Source organism: Schistocerca serialis, chromosome 4 (assembly GCF_023864345.2).
Source record: "Schistocerca serialis cubense isolate TAMUIC-IGC-003099 chromosome 4, iqSchSeri2.2, whole genome shotgun sequence".
NCBI classification, from domain to species: Eukaryota; Metazoa; Arthropoda; class Insecta; order Orthoptera; family Acrididae; genus Schistocerca; species Schistocerca serialis.
The window spans coordinates 581152181-581177279 of NC_064641.1; the positions used below are offsets into that span (position 1 = coordinate 581152181).

Consider the following 25099-nt stretch of genomic DNA (forward strand, 5'->3'; position numbering starts at 1 on the left):
TACCCAACAGCCTTGCCACAGTGGTAACAACGGTTCCCGTCAGATCACCGAAGTTCGGGCTGGGCTAGCACTTGGATAGGTGATCATCTGGTCTGCCGAGCGCTGTTTGCAAGCGTGGTGCACTCAGCCCTTGTGAGGCAAACTGAGGAGCTACTTGATTGAGAAGGAGCGGCTCTGGTCTCGCAAACTGACCTACGGCAGGAAGAGCGGTGTGTTGATCACATGCCCCTGCAAATCCGCATCCAGTGATGCCAGTGGACTGAGGATGACACGGCGGCCGGTCGGTGCCGTTAGGTCTTCCAAGGCCTATTCGGACAGAGTATGATACAACTTATCGATGTGATGCTTAGGTTCACTTAAATAAGCGGAAAGGCCAGTTAATCTGTTCTTAGACATAACTGCCCATCCCTACCACGTCTGTAAACCACTTCAACAATTGTCCCATTAGAAACAAAACAAACAACGGCAGCACTCATTTTTGAGCCCAGAGTTGCTTAACTGCACGTTGTTGCCCGTCAAAGAAGTTGTATTTGTTCTCATATCGACTGAAGTACAAAAAATGTTCAAATGTGTGTGAAATCTCATGAGACTTAACTGCTAAGGTCATCAGTCCCTAAGCTTACACACTACTTAACCTAAATTATCCTAAGGACAAACACACATACCCATGCCTGAGGGAAGACTCGAACCTCCGCCGGGACCAGCCGCACAGTCCGTGGTTGCAGCACCCAAGACCGCTCGGCTAATCCCGCGCGGCGACTGAAGTACAGCAACGTTGACATCACACAGTTCAACCCACAGGGCGTAGTCAACGAGGTGCTGCTGGTATTCATCAATCACTTCCCGACCGACTCGTCTCACAATAAATACAGAAAGTGGGTCACCTATACCGTACCGTGGCCAACTCGTACACCTATCTTCGCCATGGTAGAACTGTTATTACCACGCTCTGCTCCTTGCTGCAACAAGCTACTCAGCTCTTCTGGCACTTCCCCAATTATTTTAGAGCGACAGTCTTCTCCAAGTGAGCACAAACGAACTAAAGTCTTGCTACAGGCGAACTGAGCATAGTGAATTAGAATGGAACATAAGAGTCGCTAAACTGAAACACATGTGTAGGATACATTTCTGTTTTTCTATTACGAATCCAGCTTAACTCACCGGTCGCCATAATTGCTTCCCCCATAGGCAAGTGTGCACCCTCAGAGACTGCGGAAAGTACAATGTAGAGCGGAAACACAGAAGCTGATAAGGGGAGCAGTATCTGGGACAGCGACGTAGCAATCAGGCCTACCAGGTACTGTATCCTTCGTCCAAATCTGAAACAGAAAAAGAGATTTGAAGAAAGCAGAGAACAGGGTCGGTATAAAGCAAAAACGAAACAAGGAACAGCTTGCGGCTCCCAGCTGAAGACGGCGCCGAAGTGCATGATTTGTATGCAGAGGATATCGCTGTTAGTGATTAGTGGAAGTGCCCGAGGGGAATAGAGGAGGGGGAAGGGTATCAAATGATGAATCGGTTCTGTGGAAAAATGTTCTCGAACCCGCTCTGATCATCTTGATAAAGAAATTTCTTATCAGTTCATTGACCATGACATTTGATATGATGATATGTACTAATTACAGCACCATGAAACCACGATATTTTATTATTAATTATTTTTTTTACTTTAATCATTTGTAATCCTTTTCACTTTATGTGTGGAATAATAATTTCATTGGCTGATTAAATAAAATTATAGTTTTCTGATAGTTTTTAGTATACCTTTTCAAGGTTCAGATCTCTGTCTCGTAAATTTATCATTACTGTATCGTCTAGAGTGTTGGCCTCCTACTCATGTAAAATGAGTTTTCTGCGGAGAAGTTTCCAGCAAGAAAGATGATCGTCATTATTGATGGCTGATGACGGCTTCTTCTGTGACGCAGTGTCTGGTGATTGTCAAACGTTGTATTCAATAAAACGTATCGTTTAATAGGAAATAGTAATATTGTGGTTCATCGGTAGGCTGAGATACCTGCAGGTAACCGTTTATTCTCACTGACTACAGCATGCAAAAATACAGAAAGAAACGTGTCTCTAGCTTAAGACTAAAATTTGAACTCACGTTACCAGTCACCTATTTTCACATTACAGTTTCATTCTCTACCAATGCCGTTTTGTCTGGAAAATGTCATGAGCCAAAGGAACGCAGTTCGAAGGTAGAAATTTAGAACTGCCCACATCAACAACATTAAGATTTTTCTGTACGATATGGCACATATACGTTATTTCGTTTTGTAAAATTTTTAAGCTGTTTATTTTTTAATGTGGAAATTCAAAGTTACCTTGCTCAATAGCATGTCCTTTCCATAAAGAGGAGACTGATATAAAGGAAATGTGTGTTTCCTTGTAACGAACTGAAATTTCAAGTTGCAGGATGCACAGATACCTACTTAACAAGGTTTCTGTCCGCAGCTCGTGGTCGTGCGGTAGCGTTCTCGCTTCCCACGCCCGGGTTCCCGGGTTCGATTCCCGGCGGGGTCAGGGATTTTCTCTGCCTCGTGATGACTGGGTGTTATGTGATGTCCTTAGGTTAGTTAGATTTAAGTAGTTCTAAGTTCTAGGGGACTGATGACCATAGATGTTAAGTCCCATAGTGCTCAGAGCCATTTGAACCATTTGAACAAGGTTTCTCAAATGAAGAAATTGTTATCAGTGTCCTCCACCTCCAATACGAGTAGTCGGATCGTTAGGTGACCTGCCATGCAAACTGGCTCAACCTCACTGGTATGACTAAAGGGCAGATACGGCAATAATAACAGCAGCAGCGTATGGTGTATAACAAGTGCAGATATTGTTACAAATAGAAGAGCGAATGAGAAAGTACTCTATTTCTGACAACATACTGATGTAGTTATTCTCAGGTGTTGAATGATGCCAGCGTCAACTGAAATTGTACAAGTTCACAACCCCTGGCCATGAGTTATTAGTACAGCTGGGAGAAAAAATGAGCCGGTCGATGAAGTGATTAAATATATATAAACATACAAACATCTTGTGACATACAGTTTTATCGCTAAGCTTTCGTGTTAGGCGGTATCTCAGCTGGTCCGCTTTCTTAAAAATCATAAGAAAAAAGGGTCTTATGAAATGCATTCACAAACTGCGAATACGACTGTACAAGGGCTATACGGTTCACTGATAACATATGAAAGTTTGTACCGGACCGCTTTACGCAGGTGGTCGCATTACCCACCTCGGCCATCCCATCACGCTTCCAGGCCCCACCCGAATTTCCATAATTCGTAGTGTCTACGTCCCATAGTGTTCGCATAAAAACTCGTATGATTCCAGCACAGGGATGAATATTGTTTTGCTCGTCATAATGCCTTGATTTGGTATGAAATACTGTAAGGCATTGCTACATTTTACTGTGTGTGTATAGTTCGATGAAATATTCCTTTGAACATGCATGTACGAATCGTATTGCAAAATACTGCCCTACTGTATTTCATGCCAGTGCAAGTCAATCTGACTAGGAAAACAAAGTCTCTCCCTGCAAGGGAATCACACCATTTGAATGAGAGCACTGTGGGACGCAGACGATAGGACAAATGAAAGTTTGGATCGGTACTGGAAGTGTGCTTGGCTGGCCGGGGTGGCTAAGTAGACAGTTCGCGCAAAGCGGGAAATCCCGGGTAGAGTCTGTCTGGCACAACTTATCATATGTTACTAGTAAATCACACAACCGTTTTACAATCGTATTCGCAGCTTACCAATGCATTTCATGATTTAAGACGCCAACCACCGTCGGCAGTGTCCGTTCCTTCTGACAAGCATTCCTGTCCGAAGGAACATAGCATAACAGTATACAGCCACTGTTAAATACAAAATGTTTGACAGACATGATCAAATCGCAGCTTCATTACTCCATTGTTAGACAAAGGTCTGGTGACCAAATATTGGACTTCAAGTATTTAAGACACGGAATAGTAAATGTAGCCTTGTAGAAATGTCGTTATCTGACAATAAACTATACCCACTCCTACTCCGGCCGGCAGAAGTGGCCGTGCGGTTCTAGGCGCTGCAGTCTGGAACCGCGAGACCGCTACGGTCGCAGGTTCGAATCCTGCCTCGGGCATGAGTGTGTGTGATGTCCTCAGGTTAGTTAGGTTTAGCTAGTTCTAAGTTCTAGGGGACTAATGACCGCAGACGTTGAGTCCCATAGTGCTCAGAGCCACTTGAACCATTTTTTGAACCACTCCTACTCCCCATTTACCAGGTAATAACTGCCGAAGATACTGATGATTCTAACATTACGCTAGCAAAACCGTCTGAAGAATATGACAAGGGGGGTTTAAAATTGTGGAATTGCGGCCAATATTTTTCTGTCATGAATAAATATTTTCAGCAAAACACAAAAATGACTGGCAAATTCAAAGTGAGTTTTCTAGGGCAGGTGAAACCGAAATTCGAAGCGTAAGGATGGATAGAAAGGAAAAAAAATAATCAGATACCGTATCAACGTAGTATGAGAGTGAGAAAACAGAAACATTAGAATTCCATATTCTAGGGAACTTCCACCCTGCTCACGGGATGTGACTTTCGCCTACTCCCACATTTCAACAACCATGTAGGGGAAATCGTTTTGAATAAAGTGAAGAGAATCTGGCAATTGTAGTTGGGTACTCTATTTTCCCTCAAAATTGGCACTACAGTTACAATACCTACTAAGGAAATATGTTAGACACATTACACTCATTTAAAATAACTCCAAATGATATCATTTTCGACCCGAAAATAACAATCGACGAATCACTGAAAAATTTTCATTGTTTCCTAAAAGACACTGAACTGATTTGAGCAACCAAGAATTTAATCTTGCTTGGATTCCTATGTGTATATTGTTAGATATATGTGAGAATTGGTTAGGGTACTATGAAATAAAGATATGAAAACATGATACTGACTGCGCTCTTCTAGTTGTCCGCTATATATCTAAATTAATTACAGGATACCTGAGCTTGCCGGCCGAAGTGGCCGTGCGGTTAAAGGCGCTGCAGTCTGGAACCGCAAGACCGCTACGGTCGCAGGTTCGAATTCTGCCTCGGGCATGGATGTTTGTGATGTCCTTAGGTTAGTTAGGTTTAACTAGTTCTAAGTTCTAGGGGACTAATGACCTCAGCAGTTGAGTCCCATAGTGCTCAGAGCCATTTCTTTGAACATGAGCTTGCAGGACATCAGACGAAAACCGCGACGAGTAACACCTGGTAGGAATCATTCTGCCCTTCATTTATTTTCTTTGGAGGGTTTGTCATTTGTCTGTCATCAATAGAGCAATAGAAAAAACAAAACTAAGTAACTGACTGCAGGTTACTTGAAAAACATTTCGGACTTATATATAAGGTCATTGATGGCTCAAAATGGTTCAAATGGCTCTGAGCACTATGGGACTTAACATCTGAGGTCATCAGTCCCCTAGAACTTAGAAGTACTTAAACCTAACCAACCTAAGGACATCACACACATCCATGCCCGAGGCAGTTTCGAACCTGCGACCTCAGCAGTCGCGCCGTACTGGACTAAGCGCCTAGAACCGCTCGGCCCCCGCGGCCGGCTAAGGTCATTGATGATTTACTGGTTGCAGTGACTATAGTGATGGTAAAATCTTCAGGGTTCTTGGACCGTGTCGTACTACTTCCATACAATCGACGATTCGACCCTTCCTTTGCGGTCTTCTTTAGGATCTTGTGGTATCCGTGGTCGCCTGAACACTGTCAAAGACCAGAGTCGCGTCCTGTTATAGAGCGGGGCTTCCCCGTGTTTAAGCTTGAGCATTGGGATTACTGGGTGAAATCATTGGTAGGCCTTCTTCTTTGCACAGTAAGTGAAGTTTCCCACGCTAATGCGAAAGAAGTGGATTTATTTGCTGAAATTCTTATGGCTAGCATTGCTGGGCCACTGTCATATTTTAGGGAAGGATCTTTCCAACAATTATGCTCTAGAAGGGTTACTGCTAAGAATTCTTTCTTTTGCTATTGGTGAATCACCCTCAGCGGACAGAAGCGAAACGCGAGGAGTAAACGAGGCAGAATGTTAATCGACAATATTATTGTCCACGGAGGTGGCTTCCTGAACGGTGATCACATTCCTCACATAATGCGACCACGTATTCACTTCCTTGATCTCGGGGAATCACGAAGCCAAAAGACTATAGCCGTCCTCTCTATTGAAGTTACATTCGTCCTTAGAATCTTGAATTGCTTCTCTTAATTTTCGTTTATAAATGTTTCTTTAGCCACGTTATTGAAATCAATGTCAAGGGCACAGTTCTCGTGATGTTCCGCAACAGCAGATATCACACATATTTTCTGCCTCGTGTGATGTCCGTTTTCCTTAATACGTTCTTCAGTCCTTCCTGTTTCGTTTGTATACACTTTGAAGAAGCCACACGCCATTTCGTAGACGCCAGCAGTGCGGAAGAAATCAGTTGCAACCGTTTTGTGTTGGAAATGGTCTTCTACTTCGTAATTCCTGAAGATAGGGGTGTGTATATCATTCTTCCATATAATTCTGCTCATGCGGTCAGTGACACGAGAAACAAACGGTAGCTAAACTGAATAAGAAGACGGTTCCTCGTCATTCCTATTAGCATAATTAATTTTCGTTCAACAGCCCTCTATATAGGCAAATTATGTATGGCCTAACCATGATAAATGACAAATCGTGTCCTTTGAGACTTATAGTGAATGAGTCCAACTAGCCAACTTACTTTTTAGCAAGTCATTTATCTGGAAAACTAACACCTCTAACAGGGAAAAAATACTTCTAAACTTTTTTTTATAAGTTGTACGAATAGTGAAGATATCCGCAAGTATCATTCTTGTAAGCTTCGATGTGAAATCTTTACGTACTAACACTTCAGAATTAGATATAATGGAGACAATAAGCTCGAAAGTTGCACCACATGGTTATGAAATGATTAAATTTAGCATTCGATAGAGCTATTTTTAAAATAGAGAAAAGTTTTGCGAACAATCTGACGGTGTTCCTATGAGCTCACACTTGTCGCCGGTAGTAGCTGACAATTTCATGAAATATTTCGATTAACAGGCATTAAGTAATGCTCCTTTAAAATCTTCCTGTTTGCTCCACGTCGCAGATGACACGTTCGTTATACAATTCACACCAAAGAAGACCTTGAAGGATTATTCAGTTTCGTAACTGAGTTTCTCTCCTTTATCAACTTTATCTTGTAGGTTGAGAGCGAGGTCGGCCACCTGTCACTAAATCTGTAGGTGTACCTAACAATACTCTAGGATACAGAGCAAACAGAAAAGCTACTAACACAAATAGGTATTTAGATGCCACTTCGCACCATCACCCAACCCAGAAGCAAGGAGTGCTGAACAATTTGTCTTCTCGTGCATCCAGTATCAACCACGACAACAGACTGGGATAGGAGTTGGATGTCAAAGAAGGCAGTTCAGGCCAATGGCTATGATGGGCTGTCCGTAAACTGGGCTTTGAAATATTACACTACTAGCCATTAAAATTGCTACACCAAGAAGAAATGCTGATCATAAACGGGTATTCGTTGCACAAATATATTATACTAGAACTGACATGTGATTACATTTTCACGCAATTTGGGTGCATAGATCCTGAGAAATCAGGACCCAGAACAACCACCTCTGGCCGTAATAACGGCCTTGATACGCCTGTGCATTGAGTCAGACAGAGCTTGGATGGCGTGTACCTGTACAGCTGCCCATGCAGCTTCAACGTGATACCACAGTTCATCAAGAGTACTGACTGGTGTATTGTGACGAGCCAGTTGCTCAGCCACCATTGACCAGACGTTTTCAATTGGTGAGAAATCTAGAGAATGTGCTGGCCAGGGCAGCAGTCGAACATTTTCTTTATCCAGAAAGGCCCATACAGGACCTGCAACATGCGGTCGTGCATTATCCTGCTGAAATGTAGGGTTTCGCGGGGATCGAATGAAGGGTAGAGCCACGGGTCGTAAGACATCTGAGATGTAACGTCCACTGTTCAAAGTGCCGACAATGCGAACAAGACCTGACCGACACGTGTAACCAATGGCACCCCATACCATCACGCCGGGTCATACGCCAGTATGGCGATGACGAATACACGCTTCCAATGTGTGTTTACCGCGATGTCGCCAAACACGGATGCGACCATCATGATGCTGTAAACAGAACCTGCATTCATCCGAAAAAATGACGTTTTGCCATTCGTGCACCCAGGTTGGTCGTTGAGTACACCATCGCAGGCGCTCTTGTCTGTGATGTAGCGTCAAGGGTAACAGCAGCCATGGTCTCCGAGCTGATTGTCAGTGCTACTGCAAACGACGTCGAACTGTTCGTGCAGATGGTTGTTGTCTTGCGAACGACTCCATCTCTTGACTCATGGATCGAGACGTGGCTGCACGATCCGTTACAGCCATGCGGATAAAGTGCCTGTCACCTCGACTGCTAGTGATACGAGGCCGTTGGGATCCAGCACGGCGTTCCGTATTACCCTCCTGAAGCCACCGATTCCATATTCTGCAAACAGTCATTGGATCTCGACCAACGCGAGCAGCAATGTCGCGATACGATAAACCGCAATCGCGATAGGCTACAATCCGACCTTTATCAAAGTCGGAAACGTTTTGACACGCGTTTCTCCTCCTTCCACGAGGCATCACAACAACGTTTCACCAGGCAACGCCGGTCAACTGCTGTTTGTGTATGAGAAATTGGTTGGAAACTTTCCTCATGTCTGCACGTTCTAGTTGTCGCCACCGGCGCCAACCTTGTGTGAATGCTCTGAAAAGCTAATCATTTGCATATCACAGCATCTTCTTCCTGTCGGTTACATTTCGCGTCTGTAGCACGTCATCTTCGTGGTGTAGCAATTTTAATGGCCAGTAGTGTAATAGGAACCCGTGGTCTAGGGGTAGCGTCTTTGATTCATAATCAAACGCCACTGCCCAAATTTTGATAAATAATCAGCATTGGCGGACGAAGACTTCCGGCATAAGAAGTCAGCCTCATTCTGCCAACGGACTTGTCAAAGAGGGCGGAGGAGCGGATAGAAGTTCAGGGGACTCTCTTGTCCTAGGGGTGGGAAATTGCCCCTAAAGGCGGAAGAATCAGCAATGATCAACGACATGAGGATGCAGAAGGCAATGGATACCACTGCATTAAAGACACATAACTTGTATGCACAGGACATGTGGCCTGTAATTGAAGAAGTGTCATGATGATCTCTCCATTGGCAAAAGATTCCGGAATAGTTCCCCATTCGGATCTCCGGGAGGGGACTGCCAAGGGGGAGGTTACCATGAAAAAAAGATTGAATACTCAACGAAAGGATAACGTTCTACGAGTCGGGGCGTGGAATGTCAGAAGCTTGAACGTGGTAGGGAAACTAGAAAATCTGAAAAGGGAAATGCAAAGGCTCAATCTAGATATAGTAGGGGGCAGTGAAGTGAAGTGGTAGGAAGACAAGGATTTCTGGTCAGATGAGTATCGGGTAATATCAACAGCAGCAGAAAACGGTATAACAGGTGTAGGATTCTTTATGAATAGGAAGGTAGGGCAGAGGGTGTGTTACTATGAACAGTTCAGTGAGCGGGTTGTTCTAATCAGAATCGACAGCAGACCAACACCGACAACGATATTTCAGGTATACATGCCGACGTCGCAAGCTGAAGATGAACAGAATGAGAAAGTGCATGAGGATATTGAAAGGGTAATGCAGTATGTAAAGGGGGACGAAAATCTAATAGTCATGGGCGACTGGAATGCAGTTGTAGGGGAAGGAGTAGAAGAAAAGGTTACAGGAGAATATGGGCTTGGGACAAGGAATGAAAGAGGAGAAAGACTAATTGAGTTCTGTAACAAGTTTCAGCTAGTAATAGCGAATACCCTGTTCAAGAATCATAAGAGGAGGAGGTATACTTGGAAAAGGCCGGGAGATACGGACATTAGTCAGGAAGAATCAATATGCAGAGAAGTGGGATACGGAAGTACTAAGGAAGGACCAGATACATTTGAATTTCTCTAACGCTATGGATACAGCAGTAAGAAATAGCGCAGTAGGCAGTACAGTTGAAGAGGAATGGACATCTCTAAAAAGGGCCATTACAGAAGTTGGAAAGGAAAATATAGGTACAATGAAGATAGCTGCGAAGAAACCATGGGTAACAGAAGAAATACTTCAGTTGATTGATGAAAGGAGGAAGTACAAACATGTTCCGGGAAAATCAGGAATACAGAAATACAAGTCGCTGAGGAATGAAATAAATAGGAAGTTCAGGGAAGCTAAGACGAAATGGCTGCAGGAAAAATGTGAAGACAACGAAAAAGATATTATTGTCGGAAGGGCAGACTCAGCATACAGGAAAGTCAAAACAAACTTTGGTGACAATAAAAGCAACGGTGATACCATTAAGAGTGCAACGGGAATTCCACTGTTAAATGCAGAGGAGAGAGCAGATAGGTGGAAAGAATACATTGAAAGTCTCTATGAGGGTGAAGATTTGTCTGATGTGATAGAAGAAGAAACAGGAGTCGATTTAGAAGAGATAGGGGATCCAGTATTAGAATCGGAATTTAAAAGAGCTTTGGAGGACTTACGGTCAAATAAGGCAGAAGGGATAGATAACATTCCATCAGAATTTCTAAAATCATTGGGGGAAGTGGCAACAAAACGACTATTCACGTTGGTGTGTAGAATATATGAGTCTGGCGACATACCATCTGACTTTTGGAAAAGCATCATCCACACTATTCTAAAGACGGCAAGAGCTGACAAGTGCGAAAATTATCGCATAATCAGCTTAACAGCTCATGCAATGAAGCTGCTTACAAGAATAATATACAGAAGAATGGAAAAGAAGATTGAGAATGCGCTAGGTGACGATCAGTTTGGCTTTAGGAAAAGTAAGGGGACGAGAGAGGCAATTCTGACGTTACGGCTAGTAATGGAAGCAAGGCTAAAGAAAAATCAAGACTTTCATAGGATTTGTCGACCTGGAAAAAGCGTTCGACAATATAAAATGGTGCAAGCTGTTCGAGATTCTGAAAAAAGTTGGGGTAAGCTATAGGGAGAGACGGGTCATATACAATATGTACAACAACCAAGAGGGAATAATATGAGTGGACGATCAAGAACGAAGTGCTCGTATTAAGAAGGGTGTAAGACAAGCCTGTAGCCTTTCGCCCCTACTCTTCAATCTGTACATCGAGGAAGCAATGATGGAAATAAAAGAAAGGTTCAGGAGTGGAATTAAAATACAAGGTGAAAGGATATCAATGATACGATTCGCTGATGACATTGCTGTCCGTCCTGAGTGAAAGTGAAGAAGAATTAAATGATCTGCTGAACGGAATGAACAGTCTAACGAGAACACAGTATGGTTTGAGAGTAAATAGGAGAAAGACGAAGGTAATGAGAAGTAGTAGAAATGAGAACAGCGAGAAACTTAACATCAGGATTGATGGTCACGAGGTCAATGAAGTTAAGGAATACTGCTACCTAGGCAGTAAAATAACCAATGACGGACGGAGCAAGGAGGACATCAAAAGCAGACTCGCTATGGTAAAAAAGGCATTTCTGGCCAAGAGAAGTCTACTAATATCAAATAACGGCCTTAATTTGAGGAAGAAAGTTCTGAGGATCTACGTCTGGAGTACAGCATTGTATGGTAGTGAAACATGGACTGTGGGAAAACCGGAACAGAAGAGAATCGAAGCATTTGAGTTGTGGTGCTATAGACGAATTTTGAAAATTAGGTGGACTGATAAGGTAAGGAATGAGGAGGTTCTACGCAGAATCGGAGAGGAAAGAAATATGTGGAAAACACTGATAAGGAGAAGGGACAGGATGATAGGACATCTGTTAAGACACGAGGGAATGTCTTCCATGGTACTAGAGGGAGCTGTAGAGGGCCAAAACTGTAGAGGAAGACAGAGATTGGAATACGTCAAGCAAATAATTGAGGACGTAGGTTGCAAGTGCTACTCTGAGATGTTAGCACAGGAAAGGAATTCGTGGCGGGCCGCATCAAACCAGTCAGTACACTGATGACCAAAAAAAAGTGTAATAGGCTGCCGGAAAACAATTTAGTACCCTTGGAAAGACGACATAGATTTCGATCCGATGATGGCCTATGCCATCTTGAGATAGTAGATGTACTGATAATGATTTCCACGTCATCCGATAACAGATAGTGTAGAGGCATACCCACAAGAGCGCCATCTGTGTCTAAACTTTAACGTGGAATACTCACAGCCAGAAGGCTCCGTGTGTTCTAGACTAGTGAAGCAAGCAGAAAACCACGCCACGGAGACACACTTGTGCTTCCTACAGCCAGCTGAACGAGTTTGAAAGGGGTCAAACTGTGGCCTTCAGACTGGCGGGATGGGTCTTTCGGAGAACTGCCACACAGTTTGGACGTTCTGCGTCAGTTGCGTAACGATGCTGGTATCAGTGGTCACGTGAACATTCTCACACCTGTAGACGAGGTTCTGGATGACCGCATAGCACAAACGCCCGCCGGGAACGTCGTATTGCAAGGGCAGCAGTGGCAGATTGTACAGCTACCACAGCACAGATAAGAGGGCTTGTGAGTCTAGACGTGTCAACACGAGCTGTGTAAACCGGTTATTAACAGTGGGAATACGGTCACGCAAACCTCTAGCCCGTCTACCACTTACGCAACAGCGTCGATGTTTATGGTTCGACTGCTGCCATTAGAGGACCACTTGTAAGACAGAGTGGCACACTTTGGTCTTCAGCGAAGAAAGCAGATTTTGCCTACTCGCCTGTGATGGTGTTTGCGTGTACGATGTAGACCAGAGGAACGCTGTCTAGTGGAATGCGTTCATCCAAGACACACTGTCCCCACCGCAGGCCTTATGGTCTGGGATGCTATAAGCTAGAACATTCGTTCACCAATGGTGTTACTGGAGGGGACACGAACCAGCTCTTGGTGCGTGCAGAATGCTGTTAGACCTGTTCTTTTGCCGTTCTTGCAACAGGGTAGTTATGTGTTGTTCCAGCAGAATAATGCCTGCCCACACACTTCCTGTGAAAGTCAATGTACTCTGCATGACGTGCACAAACTTCCCTGGCCAGTACCATCTCTGGAGTTGTCTTCAATCGAGCACGTGTAGGATGTGATGGCACTGGAGGTGACTCGTGCGATTCGTCAGTTAACAACTTTTACAGAACTACGTGAAAAGGTTGTAAGGTGTCAGGCAAATCCAACACCTTCCATGAAAACCCTGACATGATAGCAAATCCGGCAATATGTCACATAGCTCCGAATAAATCCTGACATTATATTAACCAAATCAATACGATCAATGAGTGTCAAATGGAAAACCACAGACTTACACAAGAACGCCTAAATTCATGTCATACCTTCCCACCGTGAAACAGATGCAGTTCCGAGGGGAGAAACCAGAACATAAACCGAGAGCAGAGCCGTGTAAGCTAGAAGTACCTACGATAAGAGCGGGACAATGGGACACCCACATCGCCGGCCGACTGCCAGGAGGTCCATCCCCCAGCCCATGTTAAAAGATAGAGCCCTCCAGAAGAACAGTATAGATCTTACGATAACACTAAAAGGGCCACACCAGCTGCAAGTTTTAGCGCGAGACTTTTTCGCGTCTCTGTTACGTTGCAAACGTTAAAAACATTGCCCCACCACGAAAAGTATAACGTTTCTCATTGGATAGACAGAATTTTTGCAGGAGGAGCTTAAGGTTAACATTGAGACGCTCATTGGCCAGTTGAAAACACAGGCAGTTACCTTTTTCTTAAACCAACTTCGGTAAACAGTAGTAAGGATAAGTTCATGAGAGTTGCTACCAAGACAGCGAGGTGTGTGGAGCTGCGCCGCCCACCGCCCCTGACGCTGCCTAACCACCGACAAGGTAATGAACACACACGATGCCGCGTAATAGTGCATAAGGCTTCACTCAGAAAGACGCGCTCCTGCCGTCGCAGCAGAAGGAGCTCTCAGCTGGTGATGGCCGGTGCAACGGTAGCTATTGGGGTTTAGGCCTCGCTGACCGCTCTGCTCTACAGAGAGTTCCCTCTCGAAGCGCCAGTAGCGCTCGGTGGATCGGCGGAAGGTTGAGCTTGCTCCCTTTCGTCGAAAAGCCGCGTAGCTCGCGGAGAAGCTCAATTGTCGTAAGAGTCACTGACTCACAGTAACCCATAACTTCAGTTACAAACCTAGCAAGACTCTCTCGTTCTGTGTTAGGGTTGATCAGTGCCAGGGGCCCGTTCACGTCGGACCACCCCGTGTACTGTAGGCCACTTCTCTTCCCCCGCACCTCCTTTAGGTGCCGCGCCACTGCACCAACGGCGCGCGCTAGGCCATAGGGCATTCCCCCTCTTCTGTAGGACCTACTTGTTAGCCTTTTCTTTTCAGAAAAAGCATAATTGTCGCGCCTACCCACACCAAATAAAGCTCCTGTAAACACTAAGATGGCAGATTCCGCCGGTGTTTCCCACGCCCTAACCCGCAGCAAGGCTGCAGCTAAAGAGGCGCGAGAGTCGGCTGTTCCCGTCGACGTCAGCGTCCCACTTGCCGCCGTTGAGGAGGTGTTGGCCGACAAGGACCGGCAGATCGTTGCGCAAGCGCAAGAACTGCTGAGCCAGCGTCGATTGATAACCGACCTCTGCGGCCCAAGTGAGTCCCCCTCGCGAACAAGCACACTCCACATAACACTACATTCACCTGCAACTGGAGACTCATGCACCACTGTCCCACTGCGGCAGCTGACTCCAACGGCGGAACCAGCAGCTGCAGATGCGGACACAGAAAAAAAAACACTACACTGGGCCCTGGCAGGTGGAGGGCCCACGACGCAAACAGAGAAACACCACGCAAACAAGCGAGCAACCACACTCGCAAGGTAGCCGAAAGGCGCTGCTACCTACACCAAAACCCGCACTTCCGGTTAGGAACACAAATACAACAAACACGACCCGACCTGCAGTCAGCAACACCACACAAGTACCAACCACAGCTACGCCCGCACAACAGAAGACTGGTTTTCCCCCAGTCGTTATACAGAACTACGGGGACCTCAGCGTCCTCAACAAAACATTCGCGGAAAGGCACTCACCTTGCACGCTACACACAAAGTACTCTGGGGATAGGGCCTCACTGTACGTATCAACTAACAATGAACATAAAGATATCTTTATCTTCCTCAAAGAAAAGGGGATCGAACATTACACGCACAGGACCGCCGAAGAACGGACACAGCAGTACGTGGTAAAGGGAGTGGACCCCAGTACCCCAAACAGCACAGTACAAGCGGCGCTCAACTTCCTTGGATTCGACTGCAAAAGTGCTTCCAGGATGACAGGCTTCCGCTCCCACCACCGACTACCACACTACCTGGTCGAGATGGCCGACACGGCCGCCTCCTGCGGCCTTCTGCAGATGAAAAGCCTTCTGCGGATGGACGTAAGGGTTGAGATATACGAAACGCCACAGGTCCCACAACAATGTAACAACTGTCAGCGGTCCGGTCATTCGGCCCTCCGCTGCGGCCTGGCACCCCGTTGCCGCGGATGCGCTGGCAAACACGCATCCAACGCATGTACACTAATACACGAAAACATACGGCGTTGCGCCAACTGTGGCCAAGGCCATGCGGCCAACTACAGGGGCTGCTGCGTGTACAAAGAGGCGCAGAGGCGCAAAAATCAACAGTCGAAGCCACCCAACGTCAAAACACGTCCAAGGCCCGCACCAAACCCTGTCAGGAGCGGAGTGTCGTTCGCCATGGCTACACGCCCTGGAGGAGCGGAGCAGGCCGCGGAACCTCTGCGCCCAGCACACGCACCTAACACAACCGCTGCGACAACAACACAGTCGTCTCAGCCAACACACGACACCGCAACCACACCGGCACCAACACCAGCCCCCAAAAACTACACGACCCTGCCCCCTGAAGCCACAACCTGCGAACCTACACACGACACACAGGAAAACATACTCACACAAGGAACCCCAGAACCAAAAACCCAGAGAAGGCGTAGGCGAACACACGGAAACAGGATCGGGAACAAACGTGCACCACAACAAGGTACCCAGCGACAACAAAACACTGACACACAGACACACAGTCAGCAAGTCAGCGGCACCAGCACACACACTACCCCAACCCCCACCACGTCTGACACACAGGCACCTGAAAATGTTCCACATAACAACATCACAAGCGCCAGCCCACACATAACGCCAACACCCGCACCAGCGGCCGCCAACACCACAACCGAGCCACAGGCCGACACACACAACACCAACACAACATTTGAGGGTCTATTGGAAGCGATATTCCCCCGTCACACGACCGCTCAGATCTTTAACAAGATCTTGGCGATCGTCGCCACACTTTGCACACAGCTCATGACTGCTCAACCCGGGCAGTACTGGGCATCCATACAAACAGCGCTCACCACACTGATTACACCCATACATGGATAACACGCCACACCCCGTCCCCATCGCAAACAACCAGACACTGACACAGATCCTGTTCTGGAATGCAGACGGGATCAACAACAAAAGGGCGGAATTTGCCGCGCTCATGGAGCGTAAGGGTATCCTTATCGCACTATTGAGCGAAACTAAGCTCAAACCACGCAACCAACTAAACTTCACCGGCTACTGCGTCTATCGTACCGACCGACCGGACGGCTCCGGTAACGGCGGAACAGCCATCATCATACACAAAGACATAGAACACACAAACATAGTGCTCCCTGAACTTGAAAAACTAGAGGCAACCGCCGTCAGGGTCATGTTCAACGGAGCCTACACTACACTGGTGTCAGTATAGAACAGCCCTAGAAACATTAAAACACGCGACATTGGCACAATACTCAACATATCACCGCGCGTAATAGCCGCTGGAGATCTCAACGCAAAACACCCGGACTGGAACTCACGAATACGAAACTCCAACGGCAAGAAACTATACGAACACGCACTAGGACGAAACTACATCACACTAGCGCCGACCGAACCGACGCACATTCCCTACCGGAGGGGACACAGGACAGACGTGTTAGACATGGCCCTCATCAAGGGCATAACAACGACACTCAACGTTGCCGTTGAAAAAGATCTGCCCTCAAATCACCAACCCGTTGTACTGTACATTGAAGAAACACTGCAGCACATGGAACAACACAGGATGTTAGACTACAGGCGCGCGAAGTGGACCCAGTTCAAGGAAACGCTTGACAGTCGCATCCCACCCACCCACGCGATTAACGAGACAGCCCAAATTGACGAGGCAGTCGAAACCCTCACCGTCGCCGTCCAGGACGCAATAGCCGACACCATACCAATCCGCACGCCACAACAACACAGTGCTGCCCTGCCCCAGGAAATCCTGGGCCTAATCTCAATGAGGAACCGCCTCAGGAGACATTGGCAGCGTACCAGGCGCCAGCACTTCAAACAGCACATTAACAGGCTCCAGGGTATAATCCGGGAAAAAATACAAACATTTAAAACACAACAGTGGGACCAGAAACTCGAAGGGCTGGACACCACGCGACCTGGCGTGTGGCAGCTAGCCCGACACTTCACCAGGGAGAAACTGTACACCCCCACGTTACAAGGGCCCGACGGACCGGCATATTCTGCGGATGAAAAAGCGGAACTGATGGCCCTCACACTCGCAGCGTCATTTACACCGAACCTGGATCCCTCAGACCCAGCGTTCACACTTGATACGGACCAGGACGCATCATGGCCCAACCAGCGCGCAACAACATCCGACAAACTAGTACAGCAGAAGTGAAATGGGCCATCATGCATACCACCGCTAGGAAGGCCCCTGGTCACGATAGCATTCAAAACCGTGTCTTCCAGGAGTTCACGGACAAAGCTGTAGACTACCTGACACACATCACGAATGTCATACTCAAGCACCAACACTTTCCCGCCTTTTGGAAGACGGCCAAGGTCCTGATGTTCAGGAAGCCGGGGAAAGACCACTCCCTCCCACAAAATTACCGACCCATAAGTCTGCTGAGCGCGCTCAGCAAGATCGTTGAGAAGGTAATATTAAAACGACTCACCAGGCACTGCATCACAAACGACACCCTGAGACCAGAGCAATTCGGTTTCAGGAATCACCACTCAACAACACAACAACTCCTCCGCGTCGTTGAATACATAACACACGGATACAACACAAACAAGGCAACCGGGGCGGTGTTCCTGGACATAGAAAAGGCTTTCGATCGTCTATGGCACAACGGCCTAATACGCAAACTTAGCGACGCAGGGTTCCCCGACGGGCTCGTACGTCTCATACACTCATATCTCACGGACAGGAGTTTCAACACCGACGTGCAGGGCAAACAATCGACACGACATGGTATACAGGCAGGAGTACCCCAAGGAAGTATCCTAGGGCCCTTACTGTTTAACCTCTACATTAACGACCTCCCAGCTACACATAACACGACGGTAGCAATCTACGCGGATGACACTGCCATCCTTGCGCAAGATTGGAAGCCGTCTAACATTAACTCACGACTACAGACTGCACTCAGAACGGCGGAGCCTTGGCTGGTGAAATGGCGTGTTAGAGTAAACGTCGACAAGTGCGAGGCCGTTCTGTGCACTAGAAGACCGAAGCAACTGCGCAAACATCAGCACTGCAACCCAATAACACTACACACACGCCCAATACGTTTCCGTGAGAAGGTCAAATACCTCGGTGTCTGGCTGGACAGGAAACTACTCTGGGGGGACCACATTCAACACGTGACCAAAAAAGCTAACGCGAGGCTCAAACAAAAATGGTTCAAATGGCTCTGAGCACTATGGGACTCAACTGCTGAGGTCATTAGTCCCCTAGAACTTAGAACTAGTTAAACCGAACTAACCTAAGGACATCACAAACATCCATGCCCGAGGCAGGATTCGAACCTGCGACCGTAGGGGTCTTGCGGTTCCAGACTGCAGCGCCTTTAACCGCACGGCCACTTCGGCCGGCGAGGCTCAAACAACTCTACCCTATGCTTAACAGGCGTAGCACACTGAACAGGAGGGTGTCTAGGTCCATGTACATGACACTTATTAGACCCCTGATGACGTACGCAGCCCCTGTCTGGGGATACGCTGCGCCAACTCGCCTGCGCCGTCTGCAGCTCATACAGAACGAAGCACTCAAAATCATAAGCAACGCTTCGCGCTACACACGCATCGCGGACCTTCACCGGGAATACCGGCTAGATACTATCTTGCAGGTATTCCAAAAACTCTCCACACGACTGTACAATAACACGAGACTCTCGCGCAACCCTTTTATGCTTTCCCTGGGTAGCTACGACCACAACCATAGATGGAAGCATAATAGACCAAAGACATTACTGGCTAGGAACTGAACATCTATGGTCCATAGAACGCTAACACGACAGTACTGGCGAGCCCCTGCAACACAGTTATTACTGGAAACCCAGATGTGCGACTAGCCGAAAAACAGGCAACCGCAGGGGAACCATACTGTACACTGCACGCAAACCAGCCACACATACCCCCTACACCGTCTGTGAGCCGATCTATGACCGATCGCCCACTAATCTACAATGACCTTGAACTGTTGCAGGGAAGCAGCAACTGCAGCACACGCCGCAACAAGCTCCAACAACGACAAAGGTAACGATGCACGATACCTCGAACTAACACAACCACACCTTGCATGCACTGTCGCAGATAGCAAGCCGCTACTGCCCTTACTACCCGTCCTACTGTCGCAGAGGTTTTTTTCCCTTGGCTCTTGCCTTGGCACTTCTTTTCCTCTGCCCTTACAACCGCTACCTTTCAATCGTTTTCCACCACTTCTATCTCCTGATGGACCATGTTAATGAGTAATCTTACCCAGACGCATGGACAACATCACAGCCCGCATCCTGTGACGCCTGATTCAAAAACTAACATGTTTACGGAGGTGACAGTAGAACTTTTGGTTTGGTCACCACGTTGGTGTGGGCGTGGAGGGGCCCCATCCTGTGTGAAATCACTCAGAAATGCAGACGTCTCATCTGTTACATCCCCTTTTTATGTAATACTAGTGTCGATCGTCAATTAAACTTCGTGGTATTCACATTTGCTACTTGAAGTTAAAATCCGAAACGCGATGATTTTTCTTACTGAGAAGCCACATCAGCCACTGTTATTTATGACAAGTTAAATAAGTGATTAAAGATAACTGAGGGTCACTGTAGACCATTTTTAATAGTTTTCTCTTTTATGAAACTTAATTTAAACCAATATTATAGATGTGATATGGCATAGGTCATCCTTCTATCCATTACAGAACTTGGAAACCCATTCAGGGAATATTCGTTCACGTTTTTGTTGAACGCAGTTGGTTTTTATCATCCTGTAATAATTTCCTTTTATCAATAGTACAATTTATAAGCAATGTTTTGTGAGTAGCATAAAAATTCCAATGGTAAACTTAACTGCTTTTTCGACGTTATTTTACCAGCTAACTAAAAATAGGAAAGCCTTGAACCCCTCTCACTAAATTTATTTAGTATTAAGATTCTTTTACAGGGAGTGCAGTAGAGTTGATGCTGAAATCATTAAGTACTTGATTACATCATCGCTAGTCTCACTGAACTCTTCTGAACTCTACATGTCATGTGTGGTCTGGCGTGTCCTTACCAGCAACAGTTCCCAGGTTCAAACTAGTCAGTTCCCTAAAAAAACACGCTCAGAGCGTCGTTGCGAGCAGGTGGTAGGGAGACACGACTTAGAACAAACACCACGCAGAATGTTAGAAGGTTGAGCAGGCGTGGCGTAAAGTATCCCAGGACAGTATTCGCCCTCTGTAGGATCGAGCGGATGCCAGACTCAGTACCTGCATTGCCGCTCGTGAAGGCTACACGGTGTACTAGTATGGGTACTTCAGCATGGCTTGATATCTGATACCTCTGACCCGTTTGAGATACTGATATCTAAATGCAATCATATCATGTACTCCATTTCACTATTGAAACAATAAAGTTTGAGTGAATTGGAAACCTCTACATGGGTGCACTAAATGTTTTTCGGCAGTCCATCATGCTAATCAGAAAGAGTTCTTAATGTGTTAAGTTACAGTTTGTTTCTCGGGTCACTGATCGCATAAGCAGGATTCTTATAGAGACCTCTTTCTTCAGTAAAAACAAAACAGAAGGCTTTTTTCCGGTCATTAAACTGATGCACCAGATTACCTTCACATTGCGGGCGTCTATAAAATTATGTGTGGCTGCTGCAAGTTGTGTACAGGCGGAAGGGAAAGGACTGTTAAAGAATATGTTAAGGAACACGAAAGTCATACGCTGCTGTAATAAATGTGAAATATGCAGCAGCGGAAATCACGAGACCTGTGGCCTTGACACCGATTTTAATAACGTACATGTGGTGGCGGAGGAAACCGAAGGTTATAGAGGAAAATACCGAGAAAACGTATTAAATTTCTACATGCTTCAGATGGCTCTAAGTACTATGGGACTTAACATCTAAGGTCATCAGTCCCCTAGACCAGGCTCATCCAAGAACTGCGCCCCGCGGGCGCCAGGCAGTGTAGTTCAGCGCCCCGTCCGCGACCGTGTGTGGCTAGTGTCGCCATAGGAGCGAGAGAGAGAGAGAGAGAGAGAGAGAGAGAGAGAGAGCTGCAGAGCGAGTGAGACCGCACAGCACTGCTCTGCCCTGGACTGTCCCGCGTTCAGATCCAACGTAAATAACAGAGGAAGCGCACCTCTGTAAAAGAGGCCGATGAGCGGTAAAACAAGCAAACCATTTACCGTTTAGATAACAACCAGTGATCCCGTGGCGGAATTACTATGCAAAGCTTTAGAAAACAATATGCAAAACAAGAATCGAAGAACATCTTAGTTGTTTTCTGACCCACAGATTCATTCTATTAGTACTGCACATGCACACTCGTCATATGTACAATAGGTGTCTTCTGAAAAGTATATCAGTTTCTTAAATGAACTGGAGTCATAAATATTCTCGTTTGGAAAAAAATGTATGTGAAGGATGTAGAGTCTCATTCTTACTGTTAGCAGTTACAAGTAAATATTTTTTGTTATACTTCGGGCTACATCTTTTTGTATCCCTTTTCAGAGTTTAGAAATCGCATCCTTAGTTTGCTGTTTTGTACGTAATAATTCTAGCCGACCTAGTTTGAAAACTTATTAAAAAATAAAATTAAGGTTATGAAGCTCTTTAATTCTTACAGTTAACATTGTTAAGGAAGACCACTAACATTTTACACTTTTTTCTTTTTCGAGGACACGATTTTGTCTATGTTTGGTACAATATTCCGTGAGACTGATAACCTCAAAGAATTAGTCAAATTTTTATCGCCAAGTAATGAACGGTTCTTAGTTTTAGCAAGTTTTAAAAAAGAGAAAAAGTGCTCACAGATATATTTGGAACCAAACATTGAGAGAACTTCGGCAGCGTGCTAGTGCAAAAGAGGATATTTCTCTCGTGGAAGATAGCTGTAAAAGTCATCCAAAGTTTTACACATAAGAAAGCGGTCCTTCAGGCGTATATGGCACTGTAGCTCAATCAGCTCTAGTTGAAGCACTTGTGAGACGTCGTCTGCCCGAAGGGAAATTGGGCGAACAAATATATCTAAGGCCTGTTGATGCTCACTTATCTCCAAAAATCTGTTTGCAAACTGTTCTTGTAAATTAATTTCCCCCTCGGGTTTAAATAATGCGGACGCGCCGCTCCTTTTTCTTTTTGTCTGCTGCTGTTGACCATTCATCTCGATCCACTGTAGCCTTGCATCTCTTGACTAACGACTCTGTGTCACTTTGAACGGCTGCTGGTGCAGCGGTCTGTCGTTCGTACGAAGCGCACGTACAGCGGCATGGCGAGGCTGGGCGGGAGGTCCGCACAGTCAGCTAAGCGACAAGGCTCGCTCACTGCAGCAACATACGAATTCGCCCGGGGCGCTGGCCGCGGGCGATCGCGGGCGCTGGCGCCCCAGGGGCACAGTTTGGACGAGCCTGCCCTAGACTTAGAACTACTTAAACCTAACTAACCTAAGGGCATCACACACATCCTTGACCGAGGCAGGATTTGAACCTGCGACCGTAGCAGCAGCCCGGTTCCGGACTCAAGCGCCTAGAACCGCTCGGTCATAGCAGTCGGCTAAATTTCTAAGAACTAATGTAACTTCAATAGATAGGAGAGCTATAGGTTGCAGGCTCCGTGGATCCCCATCATCAAGAAACTGAATACGCCGCTGCGGTGTGCGAGAAATAAAAACAACGTCCAGGAAGCCATCTCTGAGGCAATAATATTGTTTGGTAAACAGTACCCCTCTCTTGCTCTGTCCGTTTCACTTCTATCCGATAACGGTGGCTCCCCAGTAGCAGCAATAAGAATTTTAACCAGTAATTCTCCTCTGGCATAAGTGTGGGAAAAATCCATTTATATCCAATGACAATCGTACACCAAAATAAGTCACAATAATTTCAAGCAGTAACCCTACTTCTTCAGTATTAGCTCTTGAATACTTCGCTTACTAGCCAATGAAGATGGCCCACCAACGAGAGCAACAGGTATTTTAATCCCACTTTTCCGGCATGAGCGAGGGAAAACTTCTGCTGTGTAAGAGATCGCGACACTGGTCACTGACAGTCTTCAATCAATCGCGAATACCACTAGATCCTGAATCAGAGAGGTCGAAACGTCGACTGTGTAGAAGATATACGATGGAACCTAACAACCCAGAAGTTTTTACCTTCAGTGACGACGACCACCAAAGTCTGCAGACTTACAACGACTTGACTGTCTCATCTTCCATAAACGGAGAACAGTTATCATTATTATTGAAATTTGTTAGCAAATTTTAATCTTACTATGAGGTACTCACCTGTCACCAATGTAAAAGAGAATAACTCCAATGGCGGTGGAAACGAAGAGGCTCACGGAATACACGGTATTTGGGTACAGTTCCTTATCGCACACCCAGTCCTCCTGCGAAGCGGCAGTAAGGGACAGCCACGTGGTGTCGTAGTCCCAGCCATACAAGCAGGGTGTAGTTCCGTTCTCTTCCCCTTGGGTCTTCATCAGGCATCTACTGTACCCTCCGTCTTGTCTGTGGAAGTCAATAGATTTTAAAAGGACCTCTGATATGAGGGTGTGCTTATTTGTTGATAACACATGTTGAGTAGCCTATTGTCCAGTGTGGCAACCGACTCAAAACGATCAACCATTCTTCTATTTACAATGCCAGAAAAGACTCCAGACTATGAAAAAAACAGACTGATAACAGATCAAAGAAATAAAACTGTCCAAAAATAGTTCTTCTCAATGTGTAACAAATAAAAGTATATCAGTTTTTATACCGATCTCAGGGAAAATACAAAATGATGAATGCAGTTTCAGACATGAAATGTCAATTCTCTTATTACTTACTTCTCGAAAATATTTTTAAGTTACTAAGAACGGCAGCACTGTGTCCCATAAAATATCTCTACGTAATAAAGTGAAGCTACAGTTAAATGAATGAATTGCTTTAATTAACCTCATGAAAAGCGATATACTTATAGAGTTAGCATAATTCATAGCTCTAACCCGAGAAAGACCAAAATCTCGCCCTTAGTGTCCCGTCGTGTAAGTGATTCGTACTACACACTGTTGACCGCAAACGGACTTTATCTACATCTGGTGTGATACACATCTAGAATATGAGGAATACTACAAAAGTATGGAGATATAATGGATAATAGACTAATACATCGACGCCGAGGAGTAATAAATCACTTTGTGGATTCAAAAGAAAAAATTGATTGTATAACTATTGAAGCAGGAGCGAAACAGAAGAAATTAGAATATATGCAGTTGTGCACTTCCATATATTTTTAATCTCCAGATCTACCATAAGTAATGTATATTAACAAGTTTGTTCATCGCATCCATAATTTTTTCGTTCTTAGTTTGATACTGAGACAACGAACAAAATACAAATTCGTGTAACTGACAGTTGCCGACTCTGTTTAGAGACTTTCACTTGCTCTGCCGGTGATG

The 25099-nt window shown here is 45.8% G+C and overlaps 1 protein-coding gene across 1 annotated transcript in view; it reads right to left on the reverse strand.

The window, feature by feature from the left end:
• The window catches only part of LOC126474619 (solute carrier family 22 member 7-like), a 58815-nt gene extending 34676 nt beyond the window's left edge, over nucleotides 1-24139 (reverse strand). The window contains exons 1-2 of the mRNA XM_050102096.1: nucleotides 23943-24139; nucleotides 1162-1319 (exon numbers count right to left, since the gene is read on the reverse strand). Of these exons, the coding sequence (XP_049958053.1) occupies nucleotides 1162-1319; nucleotides 23943-24139 (355 nt within the window). The remainder of the gene's footprint in view (nucleotides 1-1161; nucleotides 1320-23942) is intronic.
• Nucleotides 24140-25099: the final 960 nt, after the last annotated feature.